Raw genomic sequence first — 27069 nt, 5'->3', positions numbered from 1 at the left:
AGTGATCGCCTTTCAAAGTGACTCTCACTGCCTGTGCCCTCCACCTCCTTCCCTGGTGTAACCTTAGAGCACTGGGGAGTGCCAGGTTACTGGGATTCTCTCTCTTTGGCGCCATGCTGTTTAGTGACCATGCGCATGCTGTTAGACCTGTGATTAAGCTTGCCCTCTGTATGTGCGAATGTGTGTGTCCACACATTTTCCAGTCCCTGGTTAAATGGTGTTTAAAAATAATTGCTGGTTTTTATTTAAACCAATGTGGAATACCACAGAGCGTTTAATGCAAAAAAAGTTGGTGTCAACTTGGTTTACTGTGACATTTATCTTGCCGATGTATCAGTAAGTCTGACTTCTGGTCTTTACAAGATATAAATTAAAAAAGCCATTAAAAACTGTGCTATCTGAATTTTGCCTCACTTTACATCAGAATCTCTTACCTCCATCCTCTACTTATTCTGATCTCTGATTCTTAGGCATCTCCTCTTCAGAGCTGGCTCCATGTCTATTGCACTGGGCACATTGGCAGGGCTCCGCAGACTACCCTTGTCCCTGAGTTTGGGCAAGAGCAATGGGCCAGTGGTCCCACCTATCTTTGGCGCTGTGGTCAGAGCGTAGGCATGGTCCTCATCAGGAACATGAGAGTCCTCTCCTATGTCCCGGACTACTGTTAAGGGCTCTTCTGACAGATTAACTTGCCCCTCAACCCGCACTGGGCTAACAACAGAACACTTGTTCTCTTTGATAGCCTCCAGCTCACTAAGTGACGGGTCAGGGGGCGGTGCTGGTAATCTCTGGGGTCGGGAGTCCGGAGTGGCAGTTGTTGGTGAAGAAGACATCCCATTTTGACCATGGTCCTGAGATTTTTGGGCAGAGGATGTGGCACCATGTGGATGGTTGAACTCCTTGGGGCTGGCTGGGGTGCAAGAAGGTGGAGTATGGGAGTCCTGGTGCTGGAAGACAGTGTCGTGTGAAAGTGATGGTGACAGAGGAGGTGTGGGTCTGATGATATTGTGAACCCCTGACCTGTTAACCTGCCCAGCTCCCAACTCGCCCAGCCCTGATAGGTCCACCACTCCATTGGTGCTGGGCTCTAACTTCACTTGAGTCCTTTGCAGAACCCTTTGGATGACTTGTCGCTCTGTCTGCTGATGCTTATATTCATTTATCCCGTCCGACCCCGGGGCTGAGCAGGGGGATTCGTTGCACTGGGCTCTGGGGGAGGATGCTCCACTTTGGGGTGTGGATGCTGGGGACAGAAATGGCCTCTCTGATTTAACCCAATCTGTGTCCCTTGTGTTCAGGTCACTTGGTGAGGATAGCCCTTGAGGCAAAGTTCCACCCATTTTGCTGACTACCAGTCTGCTGTCTGCCTCAGAAGTCTCTGGAGAAGATTGCCTGGTAGACCTGGATTGAGCCCTGTCCAGCAAATCTGGCACAGGCTGAATAACTCCGCTGTGACTTGGAGTTTCTAGGGATGTTTTAGGGGGGACTGGAATAGGGATAGGAATGGGTATCGGGACAGGTAGGGGTACAATGATGGGATAAGGCACCAGGACAGTGGGCTGGGGCAGAAGAGGGCTAAAAGAAGGAATACCAAAGTTCATCATGGGAGGCATTGGGACAGGACCTCTTGGCATCATATTCAGCGGAGGGGAGTGTAAGCCAGGAAAGTAGGCTCCTGGGAAGGGGTGTATCAGTCCAGGGGGATTCATGGATAAAGAAGTAGGGGGCTGAAGGTGAGGAGAGTGCGGAGCTCTGTGGATAGGGCTGGAAGGAGGGCCTGGATGTCTGGGAGGAGTGGCAAGGGGGCTTTTTAAGCCCTGAGCATGAAGGGGAGGCCTTATAAAGGGCATGGGGATTTGAGGTACTGGCTTTTGCTCCAGAGGGGGGCGAGGAAGAGGTGGAGGAGGAAGGGAAGCAGGATGGGGTGACACATCCACAGTTGAAGGAGGTGGGGGAGGCTGGATGGATCTCTCTAGGGTCCTTAGACCAGAGACAGGGACTTTTGAAGTAGAAGAGGATGCTTCTGAGGGAGACATGGAGGATTCTCCTAATCCACGGATTAGTGCAGGCCCTTTAGGGGAGAGGTTTCTATTACGGGCTTCCCCAGTACTGTTGTTGTTGTTCCAAGATTCTGGAGTGAGTAGCTTTTGCCCAGCTACAATGCTGTCTATCCTCCCCTCCTGATTGGTTCTGTTTGGGCTGGAACTGGTGCTGGTGAGAGCTGCGCGGGCTTCCCGGTAGAAAACATCCATCTTGTACTGGTTCAGACACTTGGTGCTGCAGAACTGGAGTCGCTCCTCACCAGATCCAAAGTCCAGGTACTCTTTAGTGTGACGAACATGCTTGCACCAATCGCATACCTGTGGCACAGGGGAGAGAGACTGTGGGGGGTCACTGGAGTGAAAGATTGTATGTGAAAACAGATCTTTGTGTAGAAACAGAAGATTTCCCCACTATTCCTGCTTGTTAAACCTTGTCATTTTCATCGCATATTTATATTAATATCTCACAGTGGAAAACAAAAGATGCATTGATAGTGTCCTCTTACTCTGACATTGGTGTTTATCTTCAGCACCAGTCTGGGCGAGTCCTCTGTATGGGGGTGCTGAGGGGATCTCTCACTATGGAGATCTTCATCTCTGGCCTGACAGGGGAAAACCACAGTGTGACAAACATCACATGAACTACCGTCAGTCAGGTTTCAGACAACAGTTCATCTACAAATACTACACTGGAATCACTCTGCGGTGTCTGGTCTCCAAATGTGAGCTTCTTACGTAACAAGTACAAAATATAGTTTTAAATAAATCGCCTTGTCATGAAGCATAGCATTAGTCTGAGCTTCATGCAACAACCAAGCCCTAAAGGTCAGTGCAACAAAAGAAAAGCTGTGTTGCGAAACTGATACAATTCTACAGCCAAGTGGGGAAATAATGCAGGTGATGTATTGTCGTATTATTAATGGTTCTGCCAGTATTAATATAGGAAATTCTTCTTGATTCATGTAAGCTGATCTCATGTGGATCTGAGTGCTCCCCCATCTCTGTGACCCATTGAGTCGTGTTGAGTTACGAAATATGAGGCAGCTGAAGGTAAGGTATGCACTGAAAGTGGACACCTCGCCCCAGGCCTCCTGGCCTTCCTCTCAGACAAGCAGCAACAAGCCAACAGAAATGCTTTCCTCCCTGCCTCCGAAAAACTAGAGGGCTTGTTGCGCGCAGTCTGTTCAGCCCCCCCGCCCTTGTGTCTCCGTTGTTGTGTGAATTCACCCACCACGCTCTAAACAACACTGAGGGTGAAAGCTGATATAGCTACTTGTCACCCTGTACCTCTACAGAAGGTATATCCATGTCGCAATGGAGGCTGAAAAATCACAGCAAGCGCATCAGAGCGTTTCTCTGTCGTTGCAGCACTCCTGTCCTCCAGACCAAAGCCACTTAATGGCTGGTCCCTTCTCCATTAACGCGAAACTGATACTAAGTGTCCCACACAAACTTTGACCTCCCTCCCACCATTCCTAAACTGGATCGACCATACGCACTAGGAATTGTGTTCTTAGAGATCCACCCTTTTTAAATTTCTGTAAACGAATCCATCAGTAATGACCTCACGAGATCAGGAGTATCTGTTTCTGCTAGTTTGTATACCTGCCAGAAACCACTTGATGCCCATTTCCCTTTGTGTGATGGGATGTGCCAGGGCTGAGGCAAACTGGATATAGAGTACCTGTGTTTGCTTAAATGTATATGGTTGTGTCAGACTGACTACTGAATTTACAGATTACTCATTATCATACAGATACCAGGATTTACAACACCTCACCAAGAAGAGGCCAACATGAATTGTTTTTGACCCTCAAATGTAATGATAATGTGCAGTACATTATATATACTAACCTTATTGCGTTTGAAGTAGGCCCGTCTGCAGGCAGCAAAACACTTCTCACTGCAGAAGCTCTTGAGCTCTGATCCCATACACAGAGAGTAGCGTTTTACACCTTCCTTCTGGCACCACACACATACTATCTGCACATTTTGTACATCTTCCACTGCAGGAGGGAAATCAGAAGAAAAGCTACGTTAGATAATCTTAAAAGCACAAGAATAGTGTGAAACAGCTACAACTGGGTGCTTTTTAGTCTCACAAAGGAGAGCGCACTAAACAGCGCGCATCCAGCTGTGATCTAAACTTCCTGTATGGATGTACCTCACACTGAATAAATCTCAGATTAATATTCTTCCAGGGAACACAGAGATCTTGCTGCATCCCTCTTATAACCTTCACTATGACAGCGCTGTTATTTATTTATCCATCTGTAACGGGTGAACCCATTTTATGCTTATATTCCTGTACATTTTAATCGTACAGCAGAATACCGACAGACTTACAATTCAAGCATTGTTAATCAGGGATGCCAAAAACCTTCAAACTAAAAGCAAAAGCCGCAATTTATTACCATATGTAGTGTTTGTTTTTCAAAAAAACAAAGTCCAAACAACAGAAGAATTACACAGTCTACACAGTATAAAAAGGTGCAGCAGCATTAGTTCTTCTGTTTAACTTACTTTACTCTTAATAGGCTACAAATGCTTACTGCATTGCACCATAATTGCATGCTGAGTTATCTCAGACTGTTATTACACAGTTATTACCTTTGTGGCAAACGTGGCTTATATCACGGGACACTTTACAGGTTATCTCTCTTTTTCAGAGCTTGTAGCACACAGAATTTCTCTTTATTTTGTAAAAGAATCTAATTTTTAATATACATAATTATTATATATTTACCTATAATAATTTTATATATAATATAATTACCGAAAGAGGCACCAAAGGAAGCTCAAACTACTGCACCTAGCAGGGATGTCTCTTTATCATTGCTCAGGAGTCTAGTAGGTAAAAACTGAACCTGCACCGTCTTCTGGAGCTTGACACTACACTCTGACGTGCTAGCACATGAATATCAAACTAATCATCAGGGTAGTAATACTAAAAGCATATGTATAAGGAACGCACAACAATCAACATTTAATCTCCTCATGTTTGCCCCTACAGCCTGCTACCTGCTGATGGCTTTATAAGGGGGACGATGACAGGGGCACTCTTGTGCTCCTTTGGGGTCGTCAAGGATGAGCTTGTTGAGGAAGAGGAGGGTGACGAAGACGGGATGCCAGAGCACTCTCTCTCTCCGCTCTTGTTCGGCAGGACCAAGTGGCTGACTTTGGTGTCCAGGCTTTTGGGTTTTGGCAAAGAGTTTTCTGCAAGACACAAACAGATTCCAGTGTTAACTTGAATTCGTCGAGTAACGTTACACCGTGCAGCAAATCTGCAATACGGCCTACATGATACTATAATAACTTTTTCACAAACAACAGATGTATCTGAATGAATGAAACTCGAGAAGTTCTGACTACAGGAAGTTATGTTTAGCAAATTTGTGCAGTGACTCAATGTCTGCATTACAACCTGCAGAACCTGTTAGCGTAAATTTAAGAACACTGCACCAATAGTGAACCCTCGACGGCCGCCCTCACCTTTCAGCACAGACACATGCTGACGCCGTTCTCTGTAGTTTCTGATCTCGTTGGCCTCTGAATCTCTGAGATCTACCTTGTCGTAACCGTACCATCCAAGGAGTTCATTCATGGTGCTTTCTGCAAAAGTCTGCATGAGAAAAGAAATCAGTGATTAGTGATAATCTACGCATATGGATAACTGAGCTATGCCTGCCTACAAATAGGAAATTGTCAGCATGCATCTACGGGTTATTAATGGACATTTTTATCCTATGTTAAACATAATCAGACCTTCCTTCTCTGAATCAATGTGAGCGATTCTTTCTCAGCCACAGCCTGGTTGGAGAAATGAATAGGGGCACACAGGAGTACAGTATGACACTTTTTCCATGATGTATTCAAGTTGTTTACTCTTGCTAAATCTGAGACGGAAAGGTTTAAAACCTAACACCAGTGTGAAATCTATGAATCATCCTTTGTTTATCTCTTTTAATTGGAAAAAAGAGGGAGAAAGAAAACTTTTCTCCACAGATGGGATGTGTGGTCTCAGTTTTTTTTTTTTATTACGACCAGATGAAAAAAAAATACAAAGGTCTCTCTCTTTATCCACCCACCTCTCTCTGTGGCTTTGGAAGAACTGGATTGGAGGAGAAACCTGATCCAGAATGGGCAGAAATCAGAGCGGGACACCCTACACCACAGCCAGGTCCCACGGTTCTCGGAAATGCCCCACTCTGCTCTCTTCTTCTCTTTCCAATGTCCACCACTCTCTCCCTCTCTCTTTCTCCAGCTTTCCCTGTCCCTCCCTTTGCCTCTTTTTCTGCCCCCCCCCCCCCCCCCGCCACCTTCCATCTTCACCATCCTCCCCTCCATCCCAGCACCTTCCAGCCCTGACACCCGACACAGCACGGCCTCTCAGGTTTCACCCTTTTCCAGCACAGTCAGTCTGCTGTGGTGGTGGTGTTGTAGTGCTGTAGTACTGACTGCACATTCTTTCCCCTGCTTTCCTCACTCCGACCTCTGTTCTGCACTAGGGCCTCAAAGAAATGGATCTCTCCCTCGCTTGCTCACTTTCTGCTGTGTGTGTGTCTGGGAGAGTGTGTGGGTGAGTGCAAGCAGAGGTATCATATCCAGCTAAATATGCCTAACGATGATTAAAGTCAAGTATCGGGTGTCTGGTGCCGTGCTCGGGGTCTGACGTGGAGGGAGTAGGTCCGAATGTGGTGTTGAAACAGATGTATTACAGAGACAACACTGGGACGGACCTCAGCTGAGCTAGAACTCAGCTTGCCAGCCTTCCTGCCTGTATTTCCTCCACAGTCCCCTCCCCCCCCCCCCCCCCCCCCTGCTTTTTCATCATTTGACCAGTTTTTAAGTTGCACATCTTATGGGATTTTACCCGATAATTTGAATCTTATATGCTTCCCATCATGCCTAATTTTGATATCTTGATGTTCTCCAGAAGTTCGACACTGATGGCAACTCTCCTACCGTATCTACACAAACAACCCAGTGCCACTTCTTTCTTTTTTTTTTCTTCTTGTGAACGAAAAGACGGGCAATATTTTTTCTTCACCCACCCCTCCACTTCCCACAATGTTGTTTTTGTTTCTTTTTGGCAGTTTAGACAAACATCTGCTTTGCGAGAGTGACAAGCCATATCCCAAACCACAAAGAGAGTTGCAGCCAAAGGCAACAAACTGGGGCCGACCCTGAGATTCAGCCCAGGCAGGCTTACATCAAGCGGGGATAGCGTTTCACATGTTTTGATTAAAATTAGTTAAGATGTAACTCTACACCTCCCCTGGATATCAAACGCTACAATCCAAACCACTTACACAAAAAGAGCACATTTCCTCTCTCACGAAGGCCAGAATACGAACCCCCCCCCCTAAGAAAATGACTTTTTCAAATTTTATTTCTCAGCTTCAGCTTGAAGAAGCCTCGAGTATTCCTTACCCCACCACAGTCAACAGTCTCAAATATCCAGTGTCCAAACCCAAACAAAGCAGACAACCCATGGATTAGTTTCCATGCAGTAACAGGCTCATAATAGTGGGAGGGAATCGTGCCTGTTACTGTGATTTAACTTATTACTGCCTATGCAGTGGCTCTCCTTCTACTCAAAGAACAGTGGGGAGATTCTTAAATGACATGTCATCAGTGAGCACTTCAAGCGGGAGCTTTCGTTTAATGTGATGTTTGCATTCTTTAACAGTCTGTGACAGTGATTTTAGAGCTTTCCCAAGGAGCGGGGCTATTTAAAGAATATAGATGCCCTGTCTCTTTTTCATGGGGGCAAGCCTCTGTGGTACAGCAAGTGAGCGCACCGCAGGAGCGGGGAAGAATTGACGCACATCTGGATCTCCGCTGGACAAGACTGCGCGTCCGGCCACAGCTGGCCTGACATGGCGTCACAAGAAGGCAGAGGTCAGACTACTCTTCAGCACTAACATTTATATAATCAGAAAATCCCGTGTCTGTCTTTGCGTCTGTTTCAACTTGTATTTATAAACACGTTTATTGATATTTTCCAGTTGTCTTCCTAAAGATGAAAACTTTCGAGGTTTTTCTTATTTTGCAATACAGCTTCACGCAGTAGGATATAATTGCTTACATAAAAGACAGAAAGCGAGCATTCATTAAAAGCATATATATTTTTTGATAGTATTCCCCGCACTGATTTGTGCGTAGCTGACTCACTCGCTGCTGTGTGCTGGAAGACGTGTGCGCAAAGAAGTTATCGCCCCGTCTCATCTGATTACAATAATAACAATAACAATAATAATAATAATAATAATTTTTCAGTGGCACACAAACCCACTCTCACCTTCATCTCCTGGTTGATTTCCCTCTTTACGGGGTGCGCGGGTTTCCTGCTGCGTTTATTTTCCGGTGGTCTCCCTTTCTCCATCTCTGGCATAGTCCCGGTCTGGCTGGATCCGTTGCGGATCAGTGTTGAGTGTCGGCTGGAGTAGTTTCAGTGGAGTATCTCAGAATGAAAGCTGTCACTCCTGGTGACAGCGGCTGTCATTCCCGGACGTCCGAGTCCCTCATTTGAGGCTTCACACCACTGAAGTCCACTGAACATGCGTGCACTGTGCGCTGGAGTGTCCGCCGCTGAACAATCTCAACTCCCTCTTTCCCACTTCTGTCAAGTTTCTACGGAAAACCAACATAGGTCTTCCGCTTTGGATTTTCAAAATATGACAACTGTCAACTGTTTCTTGAAAGCATATTAGAAACGAATCCGCAATTAAAAACAAAAACACAATTACGCCAATGATTTGCGTCCCCGCGAAAAATTTGGTTTCCAAATTTTAAACACTCTTGCGAGAAGTATTTTAACTTGACTGAAACATGAACCAGCAAAAAGTTTCTCATCAATTTAATTGCATTTGGTGGTTTTTGCAATATTTGAATGTTGCAGTGTTGGTATAATATAAAAAACTAATTACATCATAGCACGGTGCTCTCTCAAAGCTCATTAACTCTGTTCAAAACCTACTAAGGTTTATTATGTCATTTGTTTTGTAAAGATTAATTGGCCAAAATTATATGTTATCAGTTACTTAATGTTTCCCCTTCAGCTTTTATTATGAAAGGTGCATCGCCTGGTTACCGGTCTCATTCGTGCGCTCTCTGTGAGGGGAGGGCTTTGATTTGATGTAACCCAACACCTGGCACCCACCCCTCCCAAATCTCAACAGATACATTTCATAAGGAATGCAAAGACTGTGTTTTATCTGAGGGGGCACAGAACAAACACTGTCTCTAGACTCTTGTCTTAAAATAAAGAGATGAAAAGAGCGCTGCGAGTTAAAAAAGATACCAGAATGTTTGGAGCTTTCTCAAATGGCATCCGTCTGATCCGCGCCAGTCTGTGTACGAGCGTGTGCGCGCAACACCTAAAACGTCCACATTTGGCCTCTGAGCAATCTGGGCTTGAGGAAAAGTGCCAAATGCCCGAGGACAGGATTTGCACAAAAAAAGAGTCGTTTGTTCGTGTATGTCTGCGCACAGATGAATGTAAACATTTCCCACATGTTTATCGCTAATGCGAAGGCCAAAGAACTTATTTCCGTATCAAGTTTCTCTGCTGGTAATGAAAGCATTGAGGTTATCTGATTGCATTACGCACATAAACAAATTCAATTCGTTAGCTGTAACAACTTTTATTTTATAACTTTACTACAATTTTCCTCATTTTGTCCATTAACACGTTAACAGTGCAGTATGGCCTACATTAGGACAGTTGGTTTCCATTGCTCTTCTGCATCATTGAAAGCCTCTGTCTCGCAGACCTCACAGTGTCGCCGAGCTCTGTGCAGAGAGACAGACAGGTACAGACACAGCCGTGACAAGAGGGATAATTCAGAATTTTTTCCCCCCTCCTTGTCTCGAGTTTACCTCTGGTCTGCTCTGGTTTGAGGAATCCAGGGACCACGCTCGTGTAAACAGAAATCCGACCCACTGCGCAGGGTTTGGGTTTCGCCCCCGATGATGATACTCGATCCGTCCCGGCTTTGGGAACAGGGCTTATCTGATGCCTCACCCCCCTCCTTGCTCCCCATAACAGCGCACATCTGGTGCCTCTGCAGGGAGCGTTGTCCCTTTAGGTTCCTCTGGTGGGGGTGAAAGCTGGAATAAGAGCGCCTCACTATTCCCTCAAGAATCCACTTGCACAAATGACAGAGGACTAGAGAAAGTCTTTAGGTCTAAAGTTACAATCCTCAACATCTGGAGCGAATCATAAAAAGTTGTCCACTTTGTGTACCGTTACTTGCATTACCGTACACGGTCACATGATTAAAGCGAACGTATACCCTGCAATTTAGAAAACGACAATTTTGGTGTCTGTGTTCAGCGTTAATGGAGGGACATAAAAGTTTGATCCCCCTTGTGGTTTAGTGGTGTGTCCTCGCCGACAGAGGGCGACGTCTACCCATTAGTCTTGAATAATTGTGCAAGTGAATATAGCCCGGTGTTTTCCCTGCATCAAATTACATGCAAATATAGTCATCATGATAGGGGCATCTGTGTTACAAGCCTGGCTAAATACACCGACGTGTACCATGGAAAATGACTTAATTTGTCATTATATTCACATTTGCCTAAGCAGTTAGGGTAATTATATAGATATTCCAGCATTACTTTTACTCTGCATGGAGAAGCAAAACAACAGCCATAACAACAAAAACTGACTATATATATATATATATATATATATATATATATATATATATATATATATATATATATATATATATATATATATATATATATATATATAGATAGATAGATAGATAGATAGATAGATAGATAGATAGATAGATATACTGTGAAGCAACAGGAGGATAGGTCTGGGTTAAGGATTTGATTTTATAGTCTATAACTTAATACAAAATGAATACAAAAATGCAATAAATAGATAGATGATTTTTTTTTATCTATTAGAACAAAATTTCGAGAAGTCCAGATATTTAATAGTTTTTCTGAAAGCTTTGACACGGCCTCTATGAGGGAAAGCTTTTACCCTGAACACTAGGCGTCGCTGTTGCCACAATTATTTTATCAAACGTGCAGCGACTGCTCAACAGGTTGGACACTATTCATTTATCAGTTTGAATTTTTTTCGCTTTTTTCTCCGGGAACAGTAAAATTCTGAACAAAGCACCACATTCTTCAGCTCACAACAGACATCTCAATAATCAAAAATCAGGGAAAGCCCAAATCAGCAGCCCGACCCCATCAGCAGCCCGTCACCATGGCAACATGCAGGAAAAGTGTGGAGGTTTATTCAAGTGTTCAGAGAGTTTGTTCCCTGCGGTGGTAAAAGCGAAGTATGTTCAACAAGCCGCTGAGCAAGGTTTTTACACAGGCACACAAAGTAGGCAAACTCGGGATCGGGACGGAGCATGCGCGCCAATCCCACCTCTCCGAAAAATACTGTATTTATAATAAGCTTAAAACGAGCCATTATTGCGTTATTCTGGCCAAATTACCTTAGGTTATTATATTAAATTTTAAAACACTATCCCTAGCGTTGTCCCTAGCACACCGCTAGGGACCTTAACGTCACAGACCTGCAGCTGGTATAAAAAGCTCTGTCTGATCCAGCCTCCACATTAGAGAGAAGCAGCGTCTGAGAGCATCGTAAACCATCTGGCCAGGTTACAAAGAAAAAACAAATGTGCAAAATGACGAATGTTCAGCTAGGAGTGGTTTTGCTCGCCATATGTTTATCAACACAGGTAAAATGATCTTTATGTTACATTTAAACAGCATTTTAGCTGTGGGATTGATTTTAGTCAGCAGGGAGTAGTGGGAGTGTGTTTTTTAAGGGCTTGGGGGATTGTGTTTTTATTCATTGATGGGGGTGAAAAATAGTTGTGTAGTTTGTTTAACTTTAGTCGTGTTTTAAGACATTATATAAAGCGGCTGATAGTCTGGATTACAGCCGGCTAGACATGGAGATCTCTTGGGAAATTAACATGAGTCAGTCATCTTCCAAATTTGTGGCGTATCTTTGGCTCATTAAACTATTGTCCTTTTTTATTTGTATGTTTTCCCCTTTTTCACTTTTTACTTCTTAATGAGCGTGTGCTTGGGTGGATTAATGATTCAGGTGCTGCTTGCTGTCTACATTATGCAAAGGTGGAGGAAGAATCTAAAGTTTCTTTTAGATGCAGTCTGCCATAGGGAACATGACACTCAAGCACAGAACCTTGGTCTCTCTTTTCTTCTTGGTCACTAACCAATCCTGCTATGTTGTAAAGAAGAGTAAAGTGTTGCAAAAGAAAACTTTTTGTAAACACAGACTTACATTTTAATGAATTGATTTTGCCATAAAGTTTTTTTTCCTTTTGAATCTAACTTCCTTATTTCAATGTTCGTCAAAAAGCCTGAGGGAAGTTTACATTTGTTGGAAAAATAAATTTCTCACTCTGCATCCTCTTTTTTTCTACTTCTCCTTCCTCCAACAGATGGTCTCCTGGACTGCAATGGCAGCCAGCAACAACAGCACAGCTATGACAGCAGGGGGGAACTCCACCTACAACGCTACCACTACTACGGCCACAGACACCTTTGGCGGTCCAACCAACTCCACCTCCACTACTGGAGCGGGCGTCTCACTGCACACATGCACCTTCACTTTCTTGATCCCCTTCATCATGGCAGCCTTTCTCCTCCAAAGCTACTGTTGAAGCCCGGAGCCCACAGCCCCCATCTTCTCTGCCTCAACACTCCTCCTCACCTCCCACCCCATTATCCCATGCAGTCCAGCCTCTCTCAGAGACCACAAGACTAACATGGATGGGCTCTGCAACCTTTCTACGTCCTCCTTAAGTAATGCTAAAAAGTATGTAAGTCAAGACATTTCTTTTAACAAAAGGGGGGTTTAGCCTATAGCAGGAGATCATCACCAATCCAACTTCCTTCAGGATTCAAAAGGAACAGTGGTGCATCCAGCTTCCCTTTTTGGCTTGCATTTCCTTAGTCATGCCATCACATTTTGGAGATGCTCAGGGCTGCGGGTTTTCATGTCACGTGTCTCGATTGAAATGCGGACCACTTGAGTGTACAGAGGTTCTTTTTGTGGCTTCTAAATCGACCTGGCAATCAATATCACAATGTGTTTTGTTTGTTAAAGTTTGGCAGTAGGAGGTTTGAGAAAAAAGTATGAGCCAGATGACCTCTTTAGTTGGTTTTACAAACAAAACAAAACAAAAAAAAAAAAAAATGGCTCTTCAGTCTTTTTATTAGAAATGTCATTGAGATGTATGTAGCAAAAAAGTTGCCACACGATGTGTCAGTTTTGCCTTGTGATTTTTAAAGAGCTGTGGTCTTTTACAATGAGGGTTTGATTGACACCTTTGCTCCCTTCATCCAACGGTTAGGTGCAGGAAATGAGTGTATGTGAAACCATATGGGAAGGGTTGATGTTACAATTCCCCCTTATAGTTTATATTTTGTATAAATGGAAATGTTGTACTGTTTATTAGTTTGCGTAAAGATCAATGAAGAAACAAAAATGTACAATAAATTATGAAAAACTACAACTGTAATCGCTTCTTTGATTCTCATTTTGTTGTAACATGGCTAACTTTCCTGAGGAAACATTTAACCAACTCTATCTAATCCTTTGGTTTTCCCGCCTCCAAATGTGCAGGCCATTTATCATCCTTGTGCAGTGTATAGAATTAAAGGGTGTGGTGCTATTTTATTCATCATTACTAAGCTGCCAGGCAGTCGAGACAGGCAGTTGCTGAGCTGCAGGCCAGAGAGATGGACTCAGCACTCCCTTGTGCCCCTAAAGATCTACTCTGGATTTGTGCCAGAGCAGTACTTACCTACTGGATACAAAACAATATCAGCCCCTATGGTGCTCTAGTGACGAACAACATTTAGACAGATGGATGATGAGTCTTCAATTTTGAGTTTATAAGAGGGAGGGAGGCCGTGCAACAGCTGATAACATGCACAAATGGGTTATTTCAGTCTGAAGTTTGAATACCATTATTTTTATCCGTCAATATCTGAAAGAAAAAAGATGATGTCAAAGACCTCTCCAGGGAACACAATGTCAAATTTGATTATGTACATAAACAGGTTTGGCCTTTGGCTGTTACTTAACACTGTCTAGTCTTGTCTGTGGCTTAATTCACCAACAGCTGCAGAGTATAGAATAATAACTGTGGAGGCACAATATCAATTGAAGTTCATATGATTCTAACTGAAATATTTTCTGAATATTTTATGTTTTCAATACAAGAAATGTTTCTTTTCTAAATATGCTCTCTTGGGGAATACATGAACAACAGATTTAATTAAACTTAATTAAACCTAAAGTCAGCTCTTCTATTATCCCATTTGAAATTGTGCGTTTAGGGGCGTCATTATTTGTACACGAAGCTTCAGATTTATACCTTATTATTCCATTTATCCATTTCCTTTTTGAGGTTTTTGTAGCTTTCTGTTATTCACTGCTAGTCTGGCAAACAAAAAAAAAGCTACCAACAAAGGCAAAAAAATCAACACATCACATACGAGCGTGCCCCTACGATGACAGAGAGTAGCGTGTGGCTCGGAAATGCCTCAGCACCAGTAAAGCCAGCCGCATGACTCATTAGCCCAGTCTATTGTTTCTCAATCCTCTCTGCACTGTTAACCTCTCCTCACGCTCGGTCTCGCCTCTCTTTTAACATCCCTGTTCCGGATCTATCTGTTTAATATCCCCCAACAGACTAGTCTGCAAATGCAAGTTCTCAAAAACGAATGAGGCTTTTTCTTCCCATAATGCAGCTGAAGTCATGATTTTACAGTGACGCTAAGACTTTCAATGATACATTTCCAACAGTTATACTTTTTTCGCACCTTCAGTACTTGAAAACGTTTTGCAGACTGCTGACTTCATATATAGTATTGTCCAAAACTCAGCCACATTTCTTTATATTTTGCCAGGAAGAGGGGGATTTAGTGCAGTAATTTATTGAAAAATGTGCAAACATACATGAAAATATAGCACATGGTGCAAAAATAAAGTCTGTAGGATTCTAATGAGCTTGAAAATCAGTATTTTGGACCACCTGGGATCTTTAACAATGTGTTTGGGATCAATGTCATGATACTTTTCAGGTGGTATTGCATGGTGGATCATAATCTGATGGTACTTTTCTGCATTTGTAATTCTATCAATTTTAACAAGATCTCAAAAACCACTTGCTAAAATGCAAACCACAAACCATGACAGTGCCTTATTTTACATGTTTTATAGATGACTGAGTCATTCCAGTGTGAATAGATTGGCTGAGTCATTACAGCCTCATATATATTTGTATGCATATTTGCCTCAGGGAATTAACCAATTCCCTAAGCTAAAAACCAAACATCTAGAAAAAGATATGCCAGCCTTATCCCACAAAAGGCTTTTTATTGTTTTTTCATTTTCAACCTATCAGCGGTGACTAAGCCACTCATATAAAGCCCTTCCCATTGGTGAAAAAGCAAATTTGTTTTGCTTTATTGTTTTTAGTCCTTCCTTATTATTCTGAATAAACCAGGATTGCTGCTTCTGATAACATCAAGATCATCACTTTGATGTTATTCGAAAAGACTCTTTAGACGCAAGGTATTACCAACATCATGTAAGCTTTTACCATAAAAATACAATTAAATTTTGTCTACACAGCAGTGATTAGTAAAATAAAAAGTTGAGAAATGGAGCAAATCTTCAAAACAAACAAGGCACAGGGAAAGACTATTATGGATCAGACCAGATGCTTCAGTAGCATCCATTCCCTCCCAGCTTTACTCCGTATTTTCTAAGTGTTTGACTCACTGTTTATTCCTTTAGCATACAGTCACCTGTGTCATAGTGTAAGGCGTAACACCCAGCAGACATTTAATCATTGATTAGGGTGATGAATTATTCAGACATTCACCATTGTTGCAGGGACAATGTCCCACACTCTGCCCCACTCCTTACCCACACACATGCTCTTCTCTTTCATGTGTTTCTTTGTTGTGTAAAAGCAACTGTTGATATCACATGGAACATTTTTCACTATGCACTATGCTGCCACACCGGATCCAAGAGTTTATGAATGAATAGTCACGACTGCTTCTGAACACAGATAAAGGTGTGCATTTTTGTGTTTTCACGAGGTAATGACTGATATTAGGTCCCCTTTCTTTTATTATGGTCTCAGCCTGGCTGCCTTGTGTCAGGTTTCAAACAGATCTCGTAACAAAGGGAGCAAAAGAGCATCTTTTCAGAGGTTCAGTATTTATGTCAGATAAAACTTCAGTTATTAAACATTCATATGACTTTAGTATTTTTTTCTAAGTGAAAATTTTGGCTCTGCTCTTATCAGAAAATGGTTTTGAACCCCTGATGTTGTTAATCTGAGACTAACATGTAGATAGGTGTTACACCTAACACCTGGTTGGCTAACTGGCCTTTAGTTGGCTTAACCATGAAGAAGAAAACCATCAGGTAGCAGATTCAGTAAGCTTCAAAACAAGCTTTTGGGCATGATAAAAAGTGAGAACAGTGTTGAAGTGAAAGCCTGGTTTGTCCTGTACCTGTAGCACTGGTACAGGATGTAGGCAACACACATAAAGAAACTGCATAATAGTACATTATGGTATATAAATGAAACAGTTAATAAACACTTACCAGTGTATTAGCCATTTAATTTTGACCTTCCAGGTTAAAAATACTATTAGCAGTTTTTTTGGTTTTTTTTTTTTGTTTTTTTTTTGGGGGGGGGGGGGGGATAATAATGTTAATAATATATTATAGATAAAAATATGATAAATAAAACACTTTCACTATAGTTTCATACACTTTCATACTCCCAATAATACATGTTGATATACACAGTACTAACACTTTTTTATGCATATAATGTACCTGACACTCAGTTCCACTCTCTGGAGCGGATAAATCACTGGTGAATGATTTACCACTGAAAAGTCATTTAATTATTTAACCATTATTTAACCAATTACAGCATATGACACTATTACAAAATAGGTATACATGTAAATGTGCGAAAAACCTGTATATTACACAAATGTTCTTTGGCAGTGTGTATGTATTTCTTGTTTTGTTTTGTTTTTAATTCAGCTAATATGTTTATCACAGTTTCATTGAGATAAAACTTATTGCCTTTGTGCACTTGTGTGTTTGTCTTTGTCTGTCTCTCTTAATTAGGACATTCTTTCCCACAAGGCATCTTACAGCATGATTTCCAAATCTCATTGAAATTAAAACCTGGTTGAAAATGAAGCAATAATAATAATAATATAGTAATAATGCTAGTCTTATTTCATGTGTGTAGATGGTTTAGGAATGTCAAATAACTTAAATCTGTTGAAGAATGGTTCCATCTTAAATCCTACACCCAGTACAAAGAAATAAAAGATGTGGAAGACACTCCACATCCCACACCCACTTATACAAATCAGATTAAATCCCAAAGCCAGAGAACCAAATTTATCAAGAACAAAGAGTCCAACCAAACACACAACAAGCACCTCTGAGGTTTCAGATGCTTATTTCTGGGAAAAGACGATTTACACAAATTTACATTTTTTGCAAATGTAAATTTCTGATTTGTAAATTTTCCATTTCTTAAGCTATGAAGTCAAGGTCTGTTATCATTGTTAATATTACCTCTCATTCTCACTCTCACATTAACAGTGTATTTAAAATAGGATGATTATGAGTGCTAGTGATATCAGTGATGATGAATGAAAGCAAAGCTTGTGTATTTTAGGAAAACTTATATTTGCTGGGCATATTAGAAATAACTTCACACCCACCTGTTACATCTTATTTCAATGCTTGTAATCCAAATAGTTTCTGGATTTTATGGCTGTAACAGTAATATGTTATGCAGTGATTATTTTATTGTTTACATCATTTTCATCCTTTCTCAATTGTACGCTGCTTATGCAAATCACCTGTTCCTGTCAGCATTTGATGGTCATGAATGTCGATGCTTTGATTTTTCCCCCCAACCATTGTATTGTAGTTTTAACCCTGTGGTTTGGATCATTATCCTCTTGCATGGTTCAATTTGGGCTAAACTTTTTCTGTTGGACAGATGACCTGACATTTGACTTTAGAATACTTTGGTATCCTGAGGAGTTCATGGTCAGCTGAGTGACTGCAAGGCTGTATGTAGCCTTGGCTGTGGCTCCATAACACTCACCATATGATGCATTTTGTTTTTGCCAAATGTGGCGATATGCATTTTGGACAAACATCTCCACTTCGTCTCACTTGTCCAGAGGACTTTTTCCAGAAGTTTTTGGTTTGTTCAGGTGTAATCTTACAAACCTCAGCTGTGCTGCCATTTTCTTTTTTTAGAGAAAAGAGGCTTTCTCCATAACTGTTGTAAACAAGTCATGCTTGTTTAGTCTTTTTCTAATTTTACTGTCCTGAACATTTAATATGCTAACTGAGGCCCGTAGACTCTGCAATGTAGTTCTTGGGTGCTTTACAGTTTCTATTAGCATTAAACAATCTGGTTAATTTGCTCTTAAATGTTTTCCACCAGTGAATATTTTTACTCAATACAGAATGATGGACTTCATATTCTGAGGAAATAACCTCATAACCACACCTATTTATACAAATCAGATTAAATCCCAATGCCAGAGAACCAAATTTTACATGAACAAAGAGTCCAATCAATTAATCACACAACAAGGACCTCTGAGGTTTTGTGTGCTTAGTACTGGGACAAGATGATTTACTCAAATTTACATTTTTGCAAACCTACTCTTTCTGATTTGTATATTTTCCATTTCTTACCTATTTGCAATGAACTTTGAGGTCAAGGTCTGTTATCACTGTGTCACAGTTTGCACTGGCAGACCGTGTGGAGGGAGGAAGAGGACCCAAACACAGACACTTAGAACAAAATTATAATTTAACAAAAGGTGAGACGTTTATTTCTGGCTGGGAAAAAGGTACAAGACACAAGGCACATGCACACTGAGGCAAAACTAACTAGAACTAAACTGGGAAAAAATAAATGAAACAAATCCTTTAACATGGAAAAACCTTGAAACACGGAGGCATGATGATCAGGGGGAAGTGGAAACACATGGGAAAACAGCTGATTAGAATGAACACAGTGATGCCACAGGGGAAGTGAAACTAAATCGCGACACGTTAATTTTACATGTCATTCTTACTCTCAGATTAACAGTATTTAAAATATGATGATTATCAGTGCTAGTGATATCAGTGGTAATGGAAGTAAAACAACACACTGATATGTGCATTTAAAAAAAACTTATATTTGCTAGATATACAACTTCACACCCATCTGTTACATTAAAGTTAAATGCTTGCAATCTAAATGCTCTCTGGATTTTATATTATGCAGTGATCAGATTATTTTCATCCTTTCTCATTTGTACCCTGTTTATGCAAATTTATCTGTTCCTGTCACAATTTGACATTCATGACCAGAACAAGCTGTTGTCATTCTTGTCTCTGGGTACATCTCTCTTGTGTGACTAGACCAACAAACACTATTTACACTCATGATACCACAGACATTTATACACCCTAATTTCCTGTCCTTGACAATTAAAGAAAACGAGAAAAACTGCTTTCTAATTTTTCCTGGTTATCATTTGTCAATTGAATCAATCATATTCATATCATTAGACTGGGCTACAAACGGCTATTAATTTGACGAAACGTACCCTGTGACATTTTCTTGCTGCACTGTGATCTATTTGTTTGAGCATTCAAATGCTCAAACAACTGAGGGAGGTGAGAATAGAGCCGACGAGTTGAATCTGTTTTTCAATAGATTCGACACCACAGTGTCTGCTCCCACCCCCACAACCTCACCTGCAGTCAGCCTGGAATCCAGAGCCACACCACTGTGCCAGCCTCTCTCTTCACATGTTGCCTCCTGTGAGATTCCTGACACCCCTCCCCCACCCATCACCTTCACTCAATACCAGGTTGAGATGCAAATGAGGAGACTTCACTCAGGCAAGTCTGCTGGACCAGACGGAGTGAGTCCCCTTGTCCTCAAGGCCTGTGCCCCCCAGCTGTGTGGAGTCTTTCATAAACTGTTTATGCTGAGTCTGAGTCTGCAGAGGGTCCCGGTGATGTGGAAGACATCATGCCTCGTCCCTGTACCAAAGACGCCTCGTCCCAGTGGCCCCCAGAATTACAGGCCCGTGGCACTGACCTCCCACATCATGAAGACCCTGGAAAGGCTCATCCTGGACCAGCTGCGACCCATAGTAAGACCACATCTGGATCCCCTTCAGTTCGCTTATCAGCCTCGTCTCGGAACAGAGGACGCCATCATCTACCTGCTCAATCGTGTCTACACCCATCTGGACCAGCCGGCGAGCACTGTGAGGGTCATGTTTTTTGACTTTTCCAGTGCTTTCAACACCATCAGGCCGACCCTCCTGGGTGATAAGTTAGCAGCGATGCAGGTGGATGCTTCTCTGGTGTCCTGGATTGTTGATTACCTGACAGGAAGACCACAATATGTACGTCTCCCACAGTGTGTGTCTGACAAGGTGATTAGCAACACAGGGGCACCACAGGGGACTGTCCTCTCCCCCTTCCTCTTCACCCTCTACACCACAGACTTCAGCCACTGCACAGAGACCTGCCATCTTCAGAAGTTTTCTGATGACTCTGCGGTGGTTGGATGCATCAGCAGGGATGATGAGACAGAGTACCGGGCTGTGGTCGACTCCTTTGTCACGTGGTGTGAGCAGAATCATCTGCAGCTCAACGTGGCAAAGACCAAGGAACTGATCGTGGACTTCAGGAAGACCAGGAAACACTTGACCCCTGTTTCAATCCAGGGGGTCAGTGTTGACATTGTGGAGGACTATAAATACCTTGGAGTACACATTGACAATAAACTGGACTGGGCTAAAAACACCACAGCACTTTACAGGAAGGGCCAGAGTCGTCTCTATTTTTTGAGGCGACTGAGGTCCTTCAACATCTGCCAGAAAATGCTGAGGATTTTCTATGAGTCTGTGGTGGCCAGTGCGATCCTCTATGCTGTTGCATGCTGGGGGAGCAGGCTGAGGGTCGCAGATGCCAACAGACTTAATAAACTGATCCGTAAGGCCAGCAATGTTGTGGGGATGGAGCTGGACTCCCTCAAGGTGGTGTCGGAGAGGCGGATGCTGTCCAAGATAAAGACTATGTTGGATAACACCTCCCACCCACTCCATGACATGTTGGTCAGTCACAGGAGCTCGTTCAGTGAGAGACTGAGATTACCGAAAAGCACCACTGAACGACACAGGAAATCATTCCTGCCTGTGGCCATCTCCCTGTACAACGCATCCACTTAACACACTGTTTGCTGCTACAACTACACATGTTTCTTTTCCAAATATTTATTTATAAGTGACTTATGTATGTATGTATGTATATATATGTATATATTGTACTATTCTTAGTTAGCGTATTGTCTGTCTTGTCTTAATGTTGGTTTAAAATGGAGCACTGTAACAAAAAATAATTTCCCCCAGGGATCAATAAAGTATTCTGATTCTGATTCTGATATTCCAATTTCAAGTAAGACTAAGAATACAATGACAGATACAGTCAGGGCCAAAAGAAAGTACACCCTCAGTCAGTTATAAGGTTTTGCATTTCAGGATGTACCAAAAAAAACATCTAGTTCTTACCAGGTCTAAAAATGTGGTAAAGAGCAACAATACTATGCAAAACGTGCACATGTTTTCATTACTTGTCCAAACATACACCTCTTTCTTTTCTCCAAATGTGGTAATGTGGATTATGGCCAAACATCTCCACAAACTCCAGAGGTTTTGTGGTCTTGGGTGCTTTACAGTTTCTATGAGCAGTATACAAACTGACTTTGGGGTAAATTTGCTCTTGAATGTTTTCCACTTATGAATAATTTTACTCACTACTTCAAATTTGGTGGAAATAATCTTATAACCCATCTCAGATTGACTGCATCTCTCAGATCAGTGCTGACATCTTTCCTGCTTGGCATTGAGCTAACATGCAGCTGAACGCTCCAGACAAGCAAACTGCCAAAACGTCTACTTTTACAGAGGAGCTCACACTTGCTGATGATCAGTTAATCAAATGCATTTGATTAGCAGCACCTGGCTGCTACTTGGAAGCAGCAAGGATTTACTACGTTTTTTAGACACTGCTTCTGTGTGTTGGCATAAGTGTGTATGCACTTATGCATCTATGGTGGCTCTTGGATAGTCTCATGTTTTTCCTAGTAGGGAGAGCACAAATATCATTTTCTTTATTCAGCACCTCAATTAAAAATAGCATCTAAAATGTACAAAACATTGTTGATCTATCTAAATATAATCAATTGTAAACTAATTTCAAAGAGCCACATGAACAATTTAGTAACATTATGCCCCTATTAGGTTAAAATAGAGGAAGGTAAAATGAAAAAGCAGACAAAAAGCTGTGCATCAGCTGAAAGGTCCTTCCTGCCAGATGGTCAGCTGTACTCGTTTTTCTTTTACAAGGAAGCTTTTTCTTCTTAGACACAATGAAGCGTTGCCTTGCTGTGAAACACAGCAGAAGTGAATCAGTTAGCATAGATGGGAGTCAGATCTTTTCAAGCTGCTTGGTTTCTCTTATTTTCAGTAATCACATGTAGCTCATCAATTAGGTAGATAAAGTGATCCCCTGTTCCTGTCTCCAGTTTCAGTGATTCATGTCCAGTGGCTTTGGTTGCTATAGAAACCAAACAATGGAAAGATTTTTGACACCAGTCCAGTACGGTAAATGTGCCCGTGTTAATTTGTAGTTGATTTCTCCTTGCTTTATCAATGGTGGTCACACCGAGTGATTAGACAGACATGGCTTTTATTTACTAAGCCTGAATGCAAAAGCAACAAAAATCCTATTCATGTGTGAGCCATGAATGACCTGTTTAACATAACATAGGAGTGAGAGCCCACATAACTAACCTGATTCCATGAGCAAATCAGGTTATCCCAGATTTACACCACCACTGTCCCGGCTGTCAGGGACAGTGGTGGTGTCCCTGCTGGCTACCAAACTCAGAGTGCCCTCCGAGAGCGCCTCTGATCTAACTAACTGCATATCTAGGACAAACCACCCTCTCCTCCCCGTGTAACCTCTTGGAAGGACACCTGATGCCACATGATGGCACCTGTTTGCTGAGAATAGCTTCCACCCACTGCGTGTGTCGAAGAAAGATACACAAGAAGCCCCAGCCAGAAAGCTGTGATGTACATGAACTAATCATGTATACAATGACTGCTAAATACACTGATGGCTCACAGAGAGAATGAGAGAGAGAGACTGTGTCTCAGTACCATCTGCTCTTTGAGGCAGCGTGCTTTTTATTCAGACTGCACTCACTTGTCTGAGACATCTGACAAACTGAAAGCAGAGCACAAATATAATGCACCATTATAATTTTGGTTTTCATGGCAAGCATACCCTAAAGGAATCTGTTTCATAGAAACTGAAAATCAAAGCATGTTTCAATTATTTGGCTATTTGTTTTCAGTTGCGCATAGTTCACAAACCACATATGTTGTGTCTGCACTCATTTTTTTTCAGGCAGTGAGAATTATGATGTTGGTGATTTGGAGAAGACTTTGACAAACAGGATATTTTGAAGGAGTGGTAATAGCTTTCGTGTAATTAAATTTAATGAAAATTTCCAGAATTTTCAACGCCACCAAAACCATCAGTTATTATTTTTTGCCAAAATAGCTCACAGGATTCCATGACAAATATCATGCTATTTGTGATAATCCTTAGATCCAGTCACAAATTTAGATTAGTGTGTTTCACACAGACAGAAATAGTTCCAAATACTGTCCATCTTTTTTTTTGTATTGATCTCTGTTTAGCTTCATTGTTGTGTGTCTACACTGTGTCATATTTGGAGTGAGTCACCTCCCTGGCACAGGAAGCAAAGGAAATCAATTCCACAGCCACAATTTGTGAGGCCAACTGGAAATTTTGACAGTAGATCTGCTGACCATGCTGCTGTTGGCGAAAGTGATGGCGTTAATTTTCCAGGATCTTATTTCTTAGATAAATAAGGTCTTGGTTTTTTTGTTTTTTTTTTAAATTTCCTACTTTTAGCAGCAAACTAATACAAAAGGGGGTGGAGGGGTTAAGGCTTTTAATAATGCTTTTTCATTGTGTTGCTTTGCCTTGTTCATTTCATATGACATCACAGGCTTGCATATTAAATATCACGTTGGTTAGCTAAGCATAGTCTAGAAAAGAAAAAAATTTAAAAAAAAAATAAGTGGAGAGAACCAAATGTCACAAAATCTACCCACAGCACTCCAAAGCTTAATTAACTGTGACTTGCAGGACTAAGAAAGTCATCTGCCAAGAACCAATCCTGCCATACCACAATTTGTTGTTTCTATAATGAGTAAAATATTTTTCCTGATAGATGTATTCTTTTTTTTCAAAACTTAAATAAACATTAGAAATCCCCTCACCTTCTGCTAACACAACTATATCTCATCCACAGCATGTAAACCTTAAACATTTGTGATTTTAGTGGCAAAAGAGCATTTTGTTCAAGTGCTCGTGTGGACTTCTTTTAACAAAGGCAGGAAGCTGAACATCTTTGACAGGAACGCATGGTGAGGGAACATGTGGGGATGGAAATGTTTTATAATTCCAAAAATCTGCACGATAACACACTAATTTCTTGTGTGTTGTATTATACACCCAACTGCTATGTAAAACTGTGCCTCTTAAGTGGACCGAGGAATCTTTTTTCTTGATGATATCTCATTAGCAGACTGTCAGCTTGATTCGCAGCCCCTCCACACCTCCTCCCAGCTCTCTCTTCTTCCTACACTCCACCAGCAGGCACTGACATTTGTATAATGAATGTGGTTCATTTTCAGATGGCTTCCCAATTAGGTGCGAGACACTGTGGGCTGAGCCAAAAGTTTAGTTTTATTTGTGTAAGTGCAGTGTTCCATTCTAATAGAACTGTCCAGATTACGCTTAATCCCTACAAGAAAACATAAAAACATAAACAATTTGTAAACTGAGGTTATTTCCTAATAGCTCACACTACCTGCAAGAAAAATAACAAACACCTAATAGGGCTGAAATTAACTTAGGAAACAAAAAAAATAATGTCCATCTATTCTAAAGATTAATTTGTTTAGAACTGGGATTATAGAAGCACTTCAATATACTGAATGGCCATCACAAAGGTCTACAGATGTGACATAAACTAAAAAAATAACTTTTGTTGAAATGAAACACAAGTAGAAAAGTGAGAAAGAAAGCTGTTTAGTAATATAAGATAGAAAAGTGTTAGAAGCCTGAAGCAGCAAGTGCTGATGTTTGGGTCTGGAGCTGTAACATAACGACAGTTCAGTAGTTTAGTGGGAAGTTTAGTGAGACCTGCCGGATTGATGCTTGGATTGAAAATTACCATCATGTGAAGAATAGTTATTGATACTAACATCAAAATATCCAGCTATAATACACTGAACTGATTGGTCACCAGTGATGTATGGATCTAACAAATCTGTTACAGAATTCAGGGTTGCAAAACGCAAATTTAGATAATATAATATAATAATTTCAGAGCCGTTTTAAAACCTGGAACATTGTATTAAGTGTGACATGTACAGTGGAGAACAACAATGCAATACAGTGATGACAAAAATGATGAGTCTCGTGATTTTGTATAACATATGGTGTGGAAAAAAAACATGAGCGTAAATCAAAGATAAATAAATTATGTAATTATATTAGCAGTGTGCTTTTTACTTATGGCCAGGTGTGACATGTATATTTCAGTCTTTTGTCTAAATAGCAAGTTTTTGAAAATCGTACTTTTTTAGCGAGTACATATTATTAAAATTAAATTGTTACATTTTATATTACTACAGTTTTGACTGTTATTAATACTGGAGAAGATGTGTTTATTAGCATATATTAATACACAATAGACATATTTGTAATGCATAGACATCATAGACATTCTATCTACAAATTCATACCAAAAAATAACATTGTGTATTTTTTTTTCATTGACTTACATATTTACTGCAAATTAGAACAAAAAATAAAGAATAAACAAACAAAAAAACAAACAAACATAGGATCTCTTTCGAAAAAGTCTTTTTAGAAACATCTTACTCCTACTTTTAATTTCTCAGAGAGCGATGACAAGATATAAATAAATATGAATATAAAAATGAAGCCACTTTTATGTTAGCTTTGCTTAGCACCATTAACTGGTAACTGTGATGTTAGTTTTCTCAAGATAACATGTAACTTAGCAAAATGTTGTTTTTACATTTTCATTGTTGTAAGTTTTAAATAACCAAGATATAATTTCTTCGGGGTGCTCTTAGTTAGCATCTTTGGTAAAATGGCCTGTATTTTGTTGCACTTTACTTAGTCCCTATGGACCCCAAAGTGCTTTACACTACATTCAGTCATCTACCCATTCATACACTGGTGATGCCAAGCTACATTGTAGCCACAGCTGCCCTGGGGCGCACTGACAGAGGCGAGGCTGCCGGACACTGGCGCCACCGGGCCCTCTGACCACCACCAGTAGGCAACAGGTGAAGTGTTTTGCCCAAGGACACAACGACCGAGACTGTCGGAGCTGCCAACTCTTGAGCCACGATCGCCCCATCTTTTACCCTCTCCACCCCGATTCAGGTGTATGTGTTAAACTATATGAATTCATTAAGTGTGGCTTCATATTTTTATATTGTGTGTGTTATGTGTGAATGTTTTTTCCAGTCACATAAGTAAACTTGGTTATGCTATTGAGTATTCTGAGAAGGGAGCCTTCCAGTTAGTTATAAACCAAAGAAATGCTGTTCGTGCTTGTGAATGGAGAAAGACTTGTGTTTACCTTTAGAGTCTGGGTAATGTCCTTAAATAGAGGCTGAGGGTGTAGAGATGACATGGATGTAATAAGAAAGTCTCTGCCAAGAAGAAGCCATTGGCATTTACTAAATTTATTGGATGGGCTTC

The 27069-nt window shown here is 41.2% G+C and overlaps 2 protein-coding genes and 1 long non-coding RNA gene across 4 annotated transcripts in view; 1 reads left to right on the top strand and 2 right to left on the bottom strand.

The window, feature by feature from the left end:
* LOC308397630 (sine oculis-binding protein homolog) overlaps nucleotides 1-8629 on the bottom strand; it is a 12822-nt gene extending 4193 nt beyond the window's left edge. Inside the window, exons 1-6 of one of the 2 annotated variants that reach the window (XM_080883631.1) lie at nucleotides 8347-8629; nucleotides 5535-5664; nucleotides 5064-5258; nucleotides 3897-4048; nucleotides 2549-2644; nucleotides 435-2360 (exon numbers count right to left, since the gene is read on the bottom strand). In XM_080883631.1, the coding sequence (XP_080739757.1) occupies nucleotides 444-2360; nucleotides 2549-2644; nucleotides 3897-4048; nucleotides 5064-5258; nucleotides 5535-5664; nucleotides 8347-8439 (2583 nt within the window). In that variant the 5' untranslated portion in view covers nucleotides 8440-8629 and the 3' untranslated portion in view covers nucleotides 435-443. Of the gene's footprint in view, nucleotides 1-434; nucleotides 2382-2548; nucleotides 2645-3896; nucleotides 4049-5063; nucleotides 5259-5534; nucleotides 5665-8346 lie in introns of both variants that reach the window. The other variant, XM_080883630.1, reaches the window with a different exon arrangement.
* LOC308397631 (uncharacterized protein) lies at nucleotides 8582-27069 on the bottom strand (the record flags this gene model as incomplete). Its single annotated transcript, XM_080883632.1, has 4 exons — nucleotides 26948-27069; nucleotides 9927-10141; nucleotides 9762-9839; nucleotides 8582-8678 (listed from the first exon to the last, which is right to left on the bottom strand). Exons 1-4 carry the CDS (start codon nucleotides 26999-27001, stop codon nucleotides 8582-8584), a joined length of 444 nt encoding a protein of 147 aa, XP_080739758.1. The 5' UTR covers nucleotides 27002-27069.
* Nucleotides 11633-13579, top strand: LOC308397195. Its single transcript, XR_013971695.1, has 2 exons — nucleotides 11633-11770; nucleotides 12503-13579. It is a non-coding gene; the product is annotated as an uncharacterized lncRNA (long non-coding RNA).

Source organism: Rhamphochromis sp. 'chilingali' (genome assembly GCF_963969265.1).
Source record: "Rhamphochromis sp. 'chilingali' genome assembly, chromosome: 5".
In the NCBI taxonomy this organism is placed as follows: Eukaryota; Metazoa; Chordata; class Actinopteri; order Cichliformes; family Cichlidae; genus Rhamphochromis; species Rhamphochromis sp. 'chilingali'.
This window is presented reverse-complemented; position numbering and strand designations above follow the sequence as displayed.